General features: G+C 45.2%; 1 protein-coding gene across 1 annotated transcript in view; it reads left to right on the top strand.

Moving 5' to 3' along the window:
- Positions 1 to 2,088: 2,088 nt before the first annotated feature.
- Positions 2,089 to 16,410, top strand: part of LOC126520778 (echinoderm microtubule-associated protein-like CG42247) — a 265,801-nt gene continuing 251,479 nt past the window's right edge. The window contains exons 1-2 of the mRNA XM_055061096.1: positions 2,089 to 2,130; positions 2,728 to 2,947. Coding sequence (XP_054917071.1) covers positions 2,089 to 2,130; positions 2,728 to 2,947 — 262 coding nt within the window. The remainder of the gene's footprint in view (positions 2,131 to 2,727; positions 2,948 to 16,410) is intronic.

Raw genomic sequence — 16,410 nt, 5'->3', positions numbered from 1 at the left:
ATGGTACAGAACAAAAGTCTCTCGACATCGTCTTTTCTTTTCGTTTTCGGGCTTGTGCATGACAGCATCATGGCGTTTTTTTAAGCTTGTAGCGCAGCTCAGAAAGGGCAATAAGGAAGGTGGAAGGAGTAATGAAAAGGAACGGAGAACAGAGTGAGGGATAACTTCCAACTGATGGTTTATTTCGTGACACAGAAGGCTACTTATACACTCAGCGAACCATGTGACATGAAGAGATTACACAAAACCAAGCAACAAAACCGAAAGTGACCATGTGAAAACACATATTCAGACAACCTGTGGCGGCAGTATGAGATACGCCAATTCATTGCTTGATAACGATAATGAAGGTGAGCTTACACATGCATGGCCCAGACCTATGATAGCCTTTGCTTCGATGATTTCTCTTGTGAGCTGATTATGACTGCGACCTAGAATGACGCATTCCTCTAAAACAGGTTCGCAATGACACGTTTTGCAGTGCTGCGCGAGAAACCCCCCAACTGTAACACAACTCTTAGCATTGTCTTGTTCGCGCAACCTATCATTCAGACATCGGGCAGTTTGACCGCCGTAAGGTTTTCCGCACTTGAGTGGAAAACAATAAACAACACAATGTGTGCAATTAACGAACTTCTTTTTATGATTTCTAAAAAATTAAAAAAAATAAATTATCGGGTTTTACGTGCCAAAACCACTTTCTGATAATGAGGCAGGCCGTAGTGGGGGACTCCGGAAATTTGGACCACCTGTGGTTCTTTAACGTGCACCTAAATCTAAGTACACGGGTGTTTTCGCATTTCGCCTTTATGATTCTTATCACAGCTAGGAGGAGCATCCTTGTTCGGATTAGTGAGCTTGCAAATCCTCATAAGCTTGTTAGGGGCACAAAACACTACACGAATGTTCGCTCGCTTGGCGATTTTCTTAAGATTATGTGAGACGGTGCGATTATAAGGAATAATGCTTGTCCTATCCCGAGTAGTTGCAGGATTATCTTCGTGCTGGTTGTCTTTTCTAAACTCTCTTAGAATTCGTTCTGCTATTGACACTTGTAGGGACGCGGGATAACCAGCCTGCGCTAGCTGTTCGCACTGAGAGGCAAAGCCAGACGAAACGGTATGGTGGCGCATATATTTCAAAGCATTATTTAGGCAACGGTTAGCAATGCCTCTCTTGACCAACATAGAATGAGCAGATTGAAACGGAAAAAGTGATTTGTTAGCACGAGGTTCATAGTAGCAACACGTGGGAATATAGGAACAAGCTAAGCGCAGCTACCCCAGACTGGTCTGATTGGCTGTTATTCACTTCTCACGTTTCACCGAGGTTTCAGAATTCCTACGGGCGGCAGATTTATGCGGTGTTCCCAAGCCCGGGTCCTACCTCGAAGACTGCGTACTACGAGCATGAACATGCGCCAGTCACTGGACGCAGATGACCTTATCACAATTATCAACTAACTAAAGAGAGAAAGGTTCACCTCGACTCACAAACGGAATTCTCATTTGTTTTTATCCCAAGACACACCGACCACCAGGTAACTTTATAGTTTTTAGCCGCATTCTATCCTGTCATGATTTAGCTTCTGAAAGCACGACAGACGTAACTGTCTATATATTGGGAGATGCTAAATGTAATATACTGTGCGGAGTTACCTATGAAGTGGAGCAACGCTGCGAACAAGTGCCTGCACCTCTAGGAAGCTCGCTACGCACAAACACTTCCTTTTCTTTAACTTAAAGGGTCTTCGTATTTAAAGAAATCTGATGCGGCTTGCTGGGCAGGCCAGACTTTTGCACGCACAGCGCAACTATTTCCGCGGTTTCGTCGCTGAAATCTTTGAGACCGATATGAATCAGGTGGTCGGCAGCCAGAACCCTTTCGGCTTCGACGAAACACTTCGATGCCACAAACGAGAAACGTGAGCGCAGCCCCGAGCGAAATAGCCACCGAGAACCAGGATGTAGTAGCATGCGCCGTTGTTTTATTTGGACGGCGTTGCCAGCACAAGTAACAGATTCTGGAGTGGCCAATGGGTGGCTCTCCTCTTCATCGCAATGCGCTCTAGCACAATGCTGTGAGGAGATGCGTCAAAGCGGTGGCGTGCGTTATCCCAACAGCGCCCAGGTGCGAGGGGCCGTGACAGCACCCGCGTTCGGACGTGACAGCGTTCTAAGGAAAACTGCGCAGCGTCGTGAAAGCTTAAATGTATGCTCCCGTTGTCAACGACGCTGTGAAAACAGACGTCGGACTTGGAAGAATCGTGTAATTCTAAAAAATAGGACACCTTCCAGAGCAAGTTAAGGTTACTCTCCGTGGTTTCAAGCGTTAGCTTATTCACCGCGACAGCTGAACTGTCCAGGCATGCGCGCAGTGCATGTGCCTGCGGTGCTTGAGTGGAATCTTTGTCTCCTCCTTTTGGCTTCAGCCAAGCGGAACACCACTGTACGGTTTTAGGCAATGGCGAAGGTGAACAGCGAAGCTTCACGTATGCGTCGTGATGTGCGCCGCGACAGAGTGAAAGACAGGAAAGTTCAGTCAAGTGATTATGGCACCTAAGTTGTGATTCATGTATAAGATGACGCTTGGCACTGCAGTTTCTCTTGCCGCTAGTCTTGCACGCTCGATGTGGTAGAGTCACGCCTCTCACAGTTTGGTAGAGAAGACGGCCATCTTTCTTCAAGCGTACAAAAGAGCGAACTGAGCCGATGGACTGGTGTGCAGGTGCGCAGTTTCTCCCAGCTCAAGTACGACCTGCGGGACGTGAACACGTTCGTTCTGGAACCGGACGACGACAACCCGCTGGCGAGGCGCAGGACGCATTCCTTCGACGGCGTGCAGAGCCTCGAGGAGCAGCAGACCGGTGTGGAGGAGCCCGCCTCTGACGCCGCCCGCTCCGCCCGCAGTGCCAAAGTCGTGTCGCGCTCGGAGCCCAGCCCAGAAGGTGGGTCGCCCAACGAGGCTTCGCTCTTGAGCGCGCTTGGGCGCGGGAGGGGGGTGCCGAGAGTGCGCGCTCCGTCCACAGCGAAATTCCAGTGCTTTGTTGGGCCGTTTATTTCAAATTCAAATCTATTTCCTTGAGAGGAGGAGCCGGGAAAAAGAAGCTTTGATGAGCTTGACAGGGAACTCGGACCCTTTGGTATGACAGCCAGTGCAGCACACACGCAAAAAATAAAAATGAGAGATGAAGCCTAAAGATACATACATACAATAAATACTAACATGCATAACAAGTGTTCTGCAACACAAACTCTCAAATTATTCTGTATTGCCAAGAGGAATTTGTGTATGGATGGCTATGAATCTAAATACGAACATGTATATACCTGTTACATTGCATTTCTGCAAGAACGTGCTGAACCGATCTGGTGTATATATAAATATATTGTACTGTAAACTAAGGAGCAATGGGGCTGTGGCTAGGAGAGAGAGAACGACGACGAGAGAGACAAACGTTTTCGGTGCTGCTCGATAGGCTGTACTAGCTCTCGCTGCTGTATCGTTCTAGTCGCGAACGCCTACTACCCAAAGTGCTTTACGACATTTGGTGGAGGTGCTGGACCTTTTGCAAACCTGGAATTCCGAAGCACATACATACATACATACATACATACATACATACATACATACATACATACATACACACACATACATACATACATACATACATACATACATACATACACACACACACACACACACACACACACACACACACACACACACACACACACACACACACACACACACACACACACACACACACACACACACACACACACACACACACACACACACACACACACACACACACACACACACACATATATATATATATGTTAAAAATGCACATATACTATACTATAGAAGGAAACCAGATCGCTTAATTTCGGGGGGGGGGCCGCCCCCCCCCCCCCCCTTCTCCCCGCCCACGCCACCACTTCTCACACAAATTCCTAAAGCGCCGCCAAATCAATGTTGAGACTTGACAGCTATTCGGTGGTCAACATTTTGTTGCCTTTTTCTGTGCTTTTGGATGGCGGTAGTTATCGGCGTCTCCTGGGATGTGAAGGCCAGTTTCCTCATCAATTCGGTGCCCGCGCGATTAACTCGAGATGCATTCAGTTGTCACCATCTATTCAACGGTCACGCGCATCGTTGTTGCTTCGTTAGTTCAACCTTCTTCGTCTAGTCTGATCCAGGAACCAGGAAAGGGATTCAGTTCGTGGTCAGCTGGTCTGTATGAGCGTGGAACGAGTTGCGGCCAGAGAAAATGACAATTGCGTTTAACTTTTCTTTTTGTTTCATTATTTGCTCGAGTGACGGCTCGCCGCGACGCTGACAGATCCTCGGAACCATATGCCCGTGATATGGGTTATATAAGGTGGAAAATAAAATAATGCGAGGCAGCATCCATCATCAAATCCTGCAATAACCCTTAAACTCATAGGCAATATGGCTGTCGCCCGTTAATTCATCTGGTGTTTCCCTAATTGTACAGCACTTTTCGTGCTGTACAGTTGGCAAATGGAAACAAGAGTCTCAAGGAGCTGAGAAATTAAGTGATCTACTAAGGGAGAGGGCCGAGACAACAGCCAAACAGGCAGGAAAAGCGAAAATTAACAAATTTAGCCATTGTTTATGAATATATTTATGGATCAACACCTGTTTATTTAAAAAGGAAACAGAAAAAACTCCGCCGGAAATGGAGGACAATTCCGTGTGTTCTGAATGGCGCTTCTACAGTTATCATTAGAGCCGACCAACGTAGCCACTTCTCTGCTGTGCTTATGTAGGTGTTTTTCTAACCTGTCGCGGTGGGCGCATTACGTCTAGAATCGCAGCTTCCTGCGCTCTACGCGGTTGTACGCGACTGGCGGCCATGCATCATTACGTAATTTCCCAAATAACAATACGAGTTGGTTGTGGCACTTGTTAGAGCAGTAAACGAGGGATACAAAAGAAGTGAGTGTTCCGCAAATGTATATTTCTGTATAATTATTCCAGAGCTAATTCAAAGAACGCTACTACAGTCGCATACAACTGAAGTCTGCAATGAAGCCCCGCCCACACCCTCATAACCGCCAGCCACTGTTCCTCCGCGAAGCCGCAAATAATTCGTACTTGAAACTTTTTCTGTTACCCAAATAAGGCGGTAACTACAAAAATAAAATTATTAGCGCGTAATTTTATACATTTTTCCTCGCCTATTATAGTGGAATGGCGAATTCCTAATTCTTTATTGAACTGAAATAACATGCTTGCTTCGCTACAACTATTTGTTGTGAAGTTTCACTTCGGTTGGCAGTGAAATTTCATGAGTAAAACGGGCGCAGCAGTGAAATGAACAGCAGCGCAGACTTTCGAAGACTCCATACATTTTGTCCATGTCTGTTGCACACCTCATTGCTTCTGCCGATGAAAAGATTCTTTACGAGCAGCAGACGCTCCGGAGTTATCAAGTACGACGCCATTTTGAAAAGACCGCATGACGATGATTTTGTTGGCTTCTGTGATTGGCTGGCGGAGTAACCTGGCGGTCCGTTTGCCTTTGTTGCCAACTGCTGCTTTTTCAGTCCTATTTCACTAACGTAATCTTTATTTTAATTTTGCTTCTTTATTTGTTCTTGGTGCTTCTTTGCTGCGCGAGTCCATTTAACATAGTTCTTTGTTTGTCAAGTAAAGGAGAGGTGAATCGCACAGGCGTACGTGTAAAATACACCTTATTTCCTTTCTTTTGTGGGTTTATGCGTTTTTATGGCGAATGGTGGGCGTTATTCACATTTGTACTAGTAAAGGTAATCCCCCCTTAATTTGCATAGAAAAGTAACCTGGGGTTGCCCCCCCCCCCGAAAAAAAAAAAAATCCTGTGTACGTGCCTGCTCTTGAGGGATAGTGGCAACCTGCTGTTCATGATTTGAGAATGCCTGCCAAACGCACCCCAACCCATTCTTATTCTTCTGGTTATTTCAGTCTCATGATCCGGATCCGTGGTCACTACCTGCCCTAAGTAGATGTAGTCCCTTACCACTTCCAGTGCCTCGCTACCTATCGTAAACTGCTGTTCTCTTCCTAGACTATTAAACATTACTTTAGTTTTCTGTAGATTAATTTTCAGACCCACCCTTCTGGTTTGCTTCTCCATGTCAGTGAGCATGCATTGCAATTGGTCTCCTGAGTTACTAAGCAAGGCAATATCATCAGCGAATCGCAAGTTGCTAACGTATTCTCCATCAACGTTTATCCCCAATTCTTCCCACTCCAGGTCTCTGAATACCTCCTGTAAACATGCTGTGAATAGCATTGGAGATATCGTATCTCCCTGTCTGACACCTTTCTTTATTGGGATTTTGTTGCTTTCTTTGTGGAGGATTACGGTCGCTGTGGAACCGCTATAGATATCTTCCAGTATATTTACATATGGCTCATCTACACCCTGATTCCGTAGTGCCTTCATGACTGCGGAGGTTTCGACTGAATCAAACGCTTTCTCGTAATCAATGAAAGCTATATATAATAGTTGGGTATATTCCGCACATTTCTCTATCACCTGATTGATAGTGTGAATATGGTCTATTGTTGAGTAGCCTTTACGGAATCCTGCCTGGTCCTTTGGTTGACAGAAGTCTAAGGTATTCCTGATTCTATTTGCGATTACCTTAATAAATACTTTGTAGGCAACGGACAGTAAGCTGATCGGTCTATAATTTTTCAAGTCTTTGGCGCCCCCTTTCTTATGGATTAGGATTATGTTAGCGTTCTTCCAAGATTCCGGTACGTTCGAGGTCATGAGGCATTGTGTATATAGGGCGGCCAATCTTTCTAGGACAGTGTTCCCACCATCCTTCAACAAGTCTGCTGTTACCTGATCCTGCCCAGCTGCCTTCCCCCTTTGCATAGCTCCCAAGGCGTTCTTTACCTCTTCCGGTGTTACTTGTGGGATTTCAAGTTCCTCTAGACTATTCTCTCTCACCTTATCGTCGTGGGTGTTACTGGTACTGTATAAATCTCTATAAAACTCTTCAGCCACTTGAACTATCTCATCCATATTAGTAACGATATTGCCGGCTTTGTCTCTTAACGTACACATCTGATTCTTGCCTATTCCTAGTTTCTTCTTCACTGCTTTTAGGCTTCCTCCGTTCCTGAGAGACTGTTAAATTCTATCCATATTATAGTTCTTATGTCCGCTGTCTTACGCTTGTTGATTAACTTAGAAAGTTCTGCCAGTTCTATTCTAGCTGTAGGGTTAGAGGCTTTCATACATTGGCGTTTCTTGATCAGAGCTTTCGTCTCCTGCGATAGCTTACTGGTTTCCTGTTTAGCGGCGTTACCACCGACTTCTATTGCGCACTCCTTAATGATGCCCATAAGATTGTCGTTCATTGCTTCAACACTATGGTTCTCTTCCTGGGTTAAAGCCGAATACCTGTTCTGTAGCTTGATCCGGAATTCCTCTAGTTTCCCTCTTACCGCTAACTCATTGATTGGCTTCTTATGCACCAGTTTCTTCCGTTCCCTCCTCAAGTCAAGGCTAATTCGAGTTCTTACCATTCTATGGTCACTGCAGCGCACCTTGCCGAGCACGCCTACATCTTGTATGATGCCAGGGTTCGCGCAGAGTATGAAGTCGATTTCATTTCTAGTCTCACCATTCGGGCTCCTCCACGTCCACTTTCGGCTAACCCGCTTGCGGAAAAAGGTGTTAATTATCCGCATATTATTCTGTTCTGCAAACTCTACTAATAACTCTCCTCTGCTATTCCTAGAGCCTATGCCATATTGCCTCACTGACTTGTCTCCGGCCTGCTTCTTGCCTACCCTGGCATTGAAATCGCCCATCAGTATACTGTATTTTGTTTTGACTTTACCCATCGCCGATTCCACGTCTTCATAGAAGCTTTCGACTTCCTGGTCATCATGACTAGATGTAGGGGCTTAGACATGTACAACCTTCCTTTTGTACCTCTTACTAAGTTTCACAACAAGACATGCCACCCTCTCGCTAATGCTATAGAATTCCTCTATGTTACCAGCTATGTTCTTATTAATCAGGAATCCCACGCCTAGTTCTCGTCTCTCTGCTAAGGCCAAGAAGCGCAGGACGTGCCCGCTTTTTAGCACTGTACATGCTTCTTCTGGCCTCCTAACTTCACTGAGCCCTATTATATCCCATTTACTGCCCTCTAATTCCTCCAATAGCACTGCTAGACTCGCCTCACTAGATAACGTTCTAGCGTTAAACGTTGCCAGGTTCATATTCCAATGGCGGCCTGTCCGGAGCCAGGGATTCTTAGCACCCTCTGCAGCGTCGCAGGTCTGACCGCCGCCATGGTCAGTTGCTTCGCAGCTGCTGGGGACTGAGGGCCGGGGTTTGATTGTTGTGTTCATATAGGAGGTTGTGGCCAAGTACTGCACAAGGGTGGCCAATCCTGCTCTGGTGAGAGAGTGCGTTACCGGTTCTGGTCACCGCGATCAGGCCGCACTCCAGGCCTGTTTGTGCAATTTTCTCAACACACGTTTTTTTTTTTGTATTTTCCGGTGGAGAATTGTGCGGCCCGCGATTTGAATCACGGTCCTTTTGCACGGGAGGCGGATACTCTACCGTCCCCGCAGGAGTTAAATTAAAAATTAAATTATGGGATTTTACGTGACAAAACCACTTTCTGATTATGAGGCACGCCTAGTGGAGGACTCCGGAAATTTCGACCACCTGGGGTTCTTCAACATGCACCTAAATCTAAGTACAAGGGTGTTTTCGCATTTCGCCCCCATCGAAATGCGGCAGCCGTGGCCGGGATCCGATCCCGCGACCTTGTGCTCAGCAGTCTAACACCATAGCCACTGAGTAACCACGGCGGGTCCCGCAGGAGTTGTACGCCTCATTTAACCTACAGTGGTGCCCTATTTGATCAGTCAAGGTGGACCAATCTGAGCTCGGTTATACCGCACGGATGGCACTCGGCTAGAGAACCTGGTATTTATGACCTGCACATGTGTGGCCATACATAATTGAAGACATATATCTTTCTTTTTTTTTATTTTAGGAGGGTTCCCGCACAGTGATAAAATAAAGGAAAAGACATTAAAAAGAAAAAAAAGAAAGAAAAAGAAAAAAAAAGGAACGTAACAGGTGATTTGAACTCGTGACCCTTGGATGTTGCCCGGAAAGATAGCTCAGTCGGTTGGTTCGTCAGGCCCCAGGCTACTTTCAAGCGCCACAGCTCCTGCTCCGAGCCTCACACTTACGTGCAAAGGGACTGATGTTGTCCGCGATGGTCGATGTTCGATGGTTGGAAGGCATACTTTCTTTAGAGACTTTAGAGACTAGGAAAACTGCCTTATAATATTTAGACTTGAGGGAAAGCTTCGTTAACAAACTATATCACGGCTATCAGCACTCGAATACGACGAGAGAAATTATTGAGACGTGGAAAATTCCCTTGAAATAAATATGGCTTGCGAGACAAATGCTTGTAAGTATTGAACCTCTTAAAAGATGAGGGGGAATATGCGCTCACCGAGAGGGCATGGTCCGCACGAGACCACCACCAGGCGCCTTACTGAGACGTGGAGGGCTCTGCGGCCGGAACAAAGCCTCCCGTCTCCGCCGGCCAAGAGGGGAAAACGCGCTTTCCGATCGCTCAAGGTTGCGCGGACATAGTATAACTCTAGCGTCTAGGAAAAGCTTAACCAGGTGCGATGGCGGCACGCATAGCGTGTGAAGCTAGCCGCCAGAATAACTATCTCAAGGACTGCTGCTGACGAGGGCGAAATACCTTCGTGTAATTATAATAACCCTAATAGGACTACTTTCGAAAAAAAAAGGAAACGGCCCAGAGGGCTATACTATGAGAGCTATGACTGATAATTTTCTCTCTCTCTCTCTCTCCCTTTCTCTCTCTCTCTCTCTCTCTCTATATATATATATATATATATATATATATATATATTCTTCTCATCTATGGGATCGCATGCTCGCGCTGTTGCTTTGTCTCTGCGTGTAGTAGTTAAGAGAGCCAGTTTAAGGGCGGAGAAGAAGGAAGGAAAGGAAAGCAAAACTGCAGCGCCGTGGTTTTAAAGCGCACCCGTGGTAGAGAAACGGAAGGCGATATAAGCGTGCGTGGCCATGATACGCACACGACAAACTGCCGTAAAATATTTAGACTTGAGGGAAAGCTTCGTTAACAAACGGTAGCACAGCAATCAGCACTCGAATATAATTATAACCCTAATAATAACTGTAAATATTCATCTCATCTATGGGATCTAATGCGCGCGCTGTTGCTTTGTCTCTGCGTGTAGTAGTTAAGAGAGCCAGTTTAAGGGCGGAGAAGGAGGAAGGAAAGGAAAGTCTCTGAAGCAAAATTGCAGCGCCGTGGTTTTAAAGCGCAACCGTGGTAGAGAAACGGAAGGCGATATAAGCATTCGTGGCCATGATACAGCTAGTTCTTATTACTGAATGTTTCTGTGATAATCTCCTTTTGTGTCAGATGGGCTGTATTTGTCGATCGATGCTTCCTAAAACCATTCTGGAAATCGTAGATTGTCGCCATTGAGATATGAGATTCGCCGTTTACGTAGCAATTTTTCAACACCTTTTGAAAAATGGGCAGTATCTAAACAGGGCGATAATTATAAAGCATGTTTTTATCAGCATGTTTAATTATGGGTATTACTGGAGCTACTTGCATGCCTTCAGGGAAGATGTTTGAATTTAAGATCATGTTATAGATATACGTAATTGCCGGGCATAAAACGTCGAATACATTATAGACTTTATACTCCGCGCTGACCCTGGCATCATACAATATGTGGACGTGCTCGGCAAGGTGCGCTGCAGTGACCATATGATGGTAAGAACCCGAATTAGCCTAGGCTTGAGGAGGGAACGGAAGAAACTGGTACATAGGAAGCCGATCAATGAGCTAGCGGTAAGAGGAAAAATAGAGGAATTCCGTATCAAGCTACAGAACAAGTATTCGGCCTTAACTCAGGAAGAGGACCTTAGTGTTGAAGATATGAACGACAATCTTATGGGCATCATTAAGAAGTGTGCAATAGAAGTCGGTGTTAACTTCGTTAGTCAGGATGCCAGTAAGCTACCGCAGGAGACGAAAGATCTGATCAAGAACCGCCAACGTATGAAGGCCTCTAACCCTATAGCTAGAGTAGAACTGGCAGAACTTTCTAACTTAATCAACAAGCGTAAGACAGCTGACATAAGGAAGTATAATATGGATAGAATTGAACATGCTCTCAGGAACGGTGGAAGCCTAAAAGCAGTGAAGAAGAAACTAGGGATAGGCAAGAATCAGATGTATGCGTTAAGAGACAAAGCCGGCAATATCATTACTAATATGGATGAGATAGTTCAAGTGGCTGAGGAGTTCTATAGAGATTTATACAGTACCAGTGGCACCCACGACGATAGAGGAATAGAGAATAGTCTAGAGTAATTTGAAATCCCACAAGTAACGCCGGAAGAAGTAAAGAAAGACTTGGGAGCTATGCAAAGGGAAAGGCAGCTGGGGTGGATCAGGTAACAGCAGATTTGTTGAAGGATGGTGGGCGGATTGTTCTAGAGGAACTGGCCAACTTGTATACGCAATGCCTCATGACTTCGAGCGTACTGGAATCTTGGAAGAACGCTAACATAATCCTAATCCATAAAAGAAGGGACGCCAATGACTGAAAAATTATAGACCGATCAGCTCACTGTCCGTTACCTACAAAGTATTTACTAAGGTAATCGAAAATAGAATCAGGAACACCTGAGACTTCTGTTAACCAAAGAAGCAGGCAGGATTCCGTAAAGGCTACTCAACAATCGACCATATTCACACTATCAATCAGGTGATAGAGAAATGTGCGGAATATAACCAACCCTTATATATAGCTTTCATTAGTTACGAGAAAGCGTTTGATTCAGTCGAAACCTCAGCAGTCATGGAGGCATTACGCAATCAGGGTGTAGACGAGGCGTATGTAAAAATACTGAAAGATATCTATAGCGGCTCCACAGCCACCGTAGTCCTCCATAAAGAAAGCAACAAAATCCCAATAAAGAAAGGCGTCAGGCAGGGAGATGTGATCTCTTCAATGCTATTCACAGCGTGCTTACAGGAGGTATTCAGAGACCTGGATTGGGAAGAATTCGGGATAAGAGTTAATGGAGAATACCTTAGTAACTTGCGATTCACTGATGATATTGCCTGGCTTAGTAACTCAGAGGACCAACTGCAATGCATGCTCACTGATCTGGAGAGGCAAAGCAGAAGGGTGGGTCTAAAAATTAATCTGCAGAAAACTAAAGTAATGTTTAACAGTCTCGGAAGAGAACAGCAATTTACGATAGGTAGCGAGGCACTGGAAGTTGTAAGGGAATACATCTACTTAGGACAGGTAGTGACCGCGGGTCCGGATCATGATACTTAAATAATCAGAAGAATAAGAATGGGCTGGGGTGCTTATGGCAGGTATTCTCAGATCATGAACAGCAGGTTGCCATTATCCCTCAAGAGAAAAGTGTATAACAGCTGTGTCTTACTAGTACTCACGTACGGGGCAGAAACCTGGAGGCTTACGAAGAGGGTTCTACTTAAATTGAGGACGACGCAACGAGCTATAGAAACAAGAATGATATGTGTAACGTTAAAGGATAAGAAAAGAGCAGATTGGGTGAGGGAACGAACGCGAGTTAATGACATCTTAGTCGAAATCAAGAAAAAGAAATGGGCATGGGCAGGACATGTAAGGAGGATGGAAGATAACGGATGGTCATTAAGGGTTACGGACTGGATTCCAAGGGAAGGGAAGCGTAGCAGAGGGCGGCAGAAAGTTAGGTGGGCGGATGATGTTAAGAAGTTTGCAGGGACAACATGGCCACAATTAGTACATGACAGGGGAAGTTGGAGAAGTATGGGAGAGGCCTTTGCCCTGTAGTGGGCGTAAACAGGCTGATGATAATGATGACGAATTTCATGGGTTCTACTTGAATACCGTAGGCGTCTTTCAAGCTGCTTAATTTAATTCTACACACACACACACACACACACACACACACACACACACACACACACACACACACACACACACACACACATGAACACACACACACACACGCACACGCACACGCACGCACGCACGCACGCACGCACGCACGCACGCACGCACGCACACACACACACACACAAACGCGCGCGCGCGCGCCTTCTGCACAGTAAGTTGGTGTAAGAAATAATGAGCTTTTACGAATGACTAAGTAGTTGCTTGCCATTACTCTATATATTATAGGGGATAATTTCCGAGGCATTTGGACGCAACACAGTTGAGCTTCTTGCAAGTGACAGTGCAGGGTTGTGTCGGAAAATAGGTTCGTAAAATAGGAATACTTGGCTGCATCTTTTAAATTTGATCTGTTAGACAAACTGGAAGACAAACTCTCGAAGAATACGAAGATTCCTTGTTTTTACAAATTTCGTGTATAAACTGAGCTTATGCTTAATGCTTAATTATGCTTAGCATTTCCCGGTTTACCCATTCATTCCGAGCTTTGGCATGTTTTCGTATTTTGACAAGCGAAAAATTTCTGTGATAAATTTGCTCGAATATTCGGATGAATTGATTATATGCAGTGCCAGATCTATAAGCTTTATCCCTAATGTCTTTACGAAAACACTCAAGTTGCCACAACGTTATTTTTTGAACGTAGTTCACAGGCCTTGAACTCTGGATTTTGTCACTAGCTTTGCCAGCGAACATAGAAAAAAGTCGCAGTTTATCCCGAAATGCAAAGCATCGATTGCGATAGCAAATTAGCAGACATCCAAAAGAAGTAGTGTGCCTTTATCGGCCGTATCAACTTGTAAACATTCGCTTGCTAACTAAATTAACAAGCATGGTGTGAGTGCGCTCAGCAAATATGAAGACATTACACTCGATGACAGTGGACACTGGCTGTCAAAACACTGGCGCGGGGAAGCGCGGTAGCTGCAGCGAGCGAAGTGACCTTCGCACTGTCTATCGCTTCAACGCCAACCGAACGCCGAGAACACACAGCGCGCACACCGCTATGAGCCATCGCCGCACCTAGACTCTGTCTCCAACGCAGATCACTCTCAAAATACGGCCGCGCGACCGCGCGCAGACGCAACGTAGCAGCTACAACCAGAGTTGTAGCCTCGCGGCAAGTCCACCGAATTCTGAGAAATGTCCGAGTCAAAGAACAACTCCGCACCAAAGCGATGACAAGTGCGACTGGTGACAGCGGTCTGCAATTTAAAAACGGCTGCTAATGTTCCCGAAAGGACGCTTATGTTGGATGTTTGTGGGAGCACCACATTTCTTGAACTATAAATTCATGTGTACTTGTTATCGAAACAGTGTTAATGCATATTAGTCAACTAATGCATTCATAACGGATTAGTGCACAATTCATGACGTGCGCCAGCGAGAACACGTGCCCTAAAATACCTCCTTGTTTAAATCTGACGAATTACATAAATTCTTTAGCTAGAACAACTAATACGTTTCTTTAGAAAATAAATTTATGACTAGTCGATTTAAGCTAAAGTCTAGTCTTAGTACTGGAGTGTGGTCTATAGACACATGTATAGCTGTGAAGTATTTATAGTTACATTAACGTAAGAACACAAGGACCGAGTACACGAAGAAACAAGGCTCAACTAGGGAAGCGCGAACTAGCAACGGTACAAAAACATTCCGGCAGAACTCATGTACGATGATTCTCCAAGTATGGAAATAGCCGAACTGTGTGGGCGTTTAGTGCAACCAGGCCCTCACGCTTCCCACTCGGCACGCTGCGCCTTCTGGCGCCGCCACCATGAAGTGTGCGCATGCCCGTTGGCACACACGCTGTGACCCAAGCTGGCGTCAAGGAGGTTTGTGCAATAGCGGAACCTACCCAGTGGCACACGCGAACGGCCCACATTATTGGACTGCACTGCCTTCCAGATCCGCCTTCATTTTTAGATTGCGCCATTTTCGGAATCAGCCAATGTTTTTGTTGCGATAACGACATAGCCAGAAAGAAAACTGGTCTGACAGTTCCAAGATGTTCATTTTAAGTAAGTAAGTAAGTGCTTTATTCCCATATACAACATACATTTGAATATGGACAGGTCTTGAGGAAAAAAGCTGCGTCAGCAGCTTGACTAAGTCCTAAAACCCATTTTATGGCAGCAGCAGGGTGGAAAACAGTGCATATGGAAATGATAACAATTAAGCAGAAAAGGGCGAATAAATTAACGCAAAAGAAACAAACACAAATTGATAAACCACAAATTGATAAACAACAAACATTGATAAACCAAAACAAGTTACTTAGCTTGCATATTAAGAAATCAGCAGTATGAAAAGAAAAAAAAACGACACTCAGATCAGTCACGCATACTAACAGCAGATAGTGTTGCAAAAGTAATATTGTGATCTACAAGTACAAAGTATTAGGCATAAAACCAGCTCTAGCAGCAATAATAATTATACAGACTAGTTAACGAAGACTGTAAAACATCGATATCAACGGCGATCAGTGTGTTAAGCAGGACAGGCAGCGTATAAGCAATCATTTGCTTTCCATAATTAATTTGCATTAAAATTTCTTTCACAAGGTTAAAGGGGGCAGATTTTGAGACGCAGGTGAGAGATAGACATGGTAGGAAACTGATTTTTATTTATAGAATTTTGTCGGCAAAATTCACGCACTTCTACAAAATGTCCTGAAACCAGGTTCCATGAGAGGAATTCAGTACTTTCCAAGACTATAGTCGGTGACAACCTAAACATGAGAGACTATCTTCACCCACGGAAACCTCTGAAAAAGAGCCAGCCAGCATCAGTGCGCTCACAATTATACAAAAATTACATACAATTATAACCCTCGCTCATTTGACTGATGCCAAGCGGTATTCCGTGTTTAAAACAGCTGTTTATTTCCCATACAGATCTGTTTTTGTGTCAGTGGCTTTCGGATGAAACATGTATGCCTAGGGCCGATATTATGGGGGATCCTGGCAAAAGTGCTCAGCGAAGGGTGATATTTTTACCAGAAACAAACACTTTTTACAGCTTAGCTCCTAGGCGCCCGTTCCTGCAGTGAACGTCGGCGTTGTCCCTCGTAACCGAGCGAACGAACACAGCGAAGGATGAAAGCGAACGCGGAGCGCAACCAGAGATGAAAGACTGCGGTAGCGAAGAGAGCGCGAGGAAGAAAGCAGACGAGGAGGGTACAGCGGAACCATGAGGCGGAAGGCGGATGAGGATGGCATGGCGAAAGCGTAAGAAGAAAAGCGTAGAGCCGCACAAGACGCTTTTGCAACCACGATGGCCACGAGATGGCCCCAGAGTAGCGCGCGTCGAAACGAAGTTGTGAATCGCGCTCAAGCG

This window comes from Dermacentor andersoni, chromosome 3, assembly GCF_023375885.2.
Source record: "Dermacentor andersoni chromosome 3, qqDerAnde1_hic_scaffold, whole genome shotgun sequence".
In the NCBI taxonomy this organism is placed as follows: Eukaryota; Metazoa; Arthropoda; class Arachnida; order Ixodida; family Ixodidae; genus Dermacentor; species Dermacentor andersoni.
The sequence above is the reverse complement of the archived record's forward strand: the minus strand, read 5'-3'. Positions and strand labels throughout refer to the sequence as shown.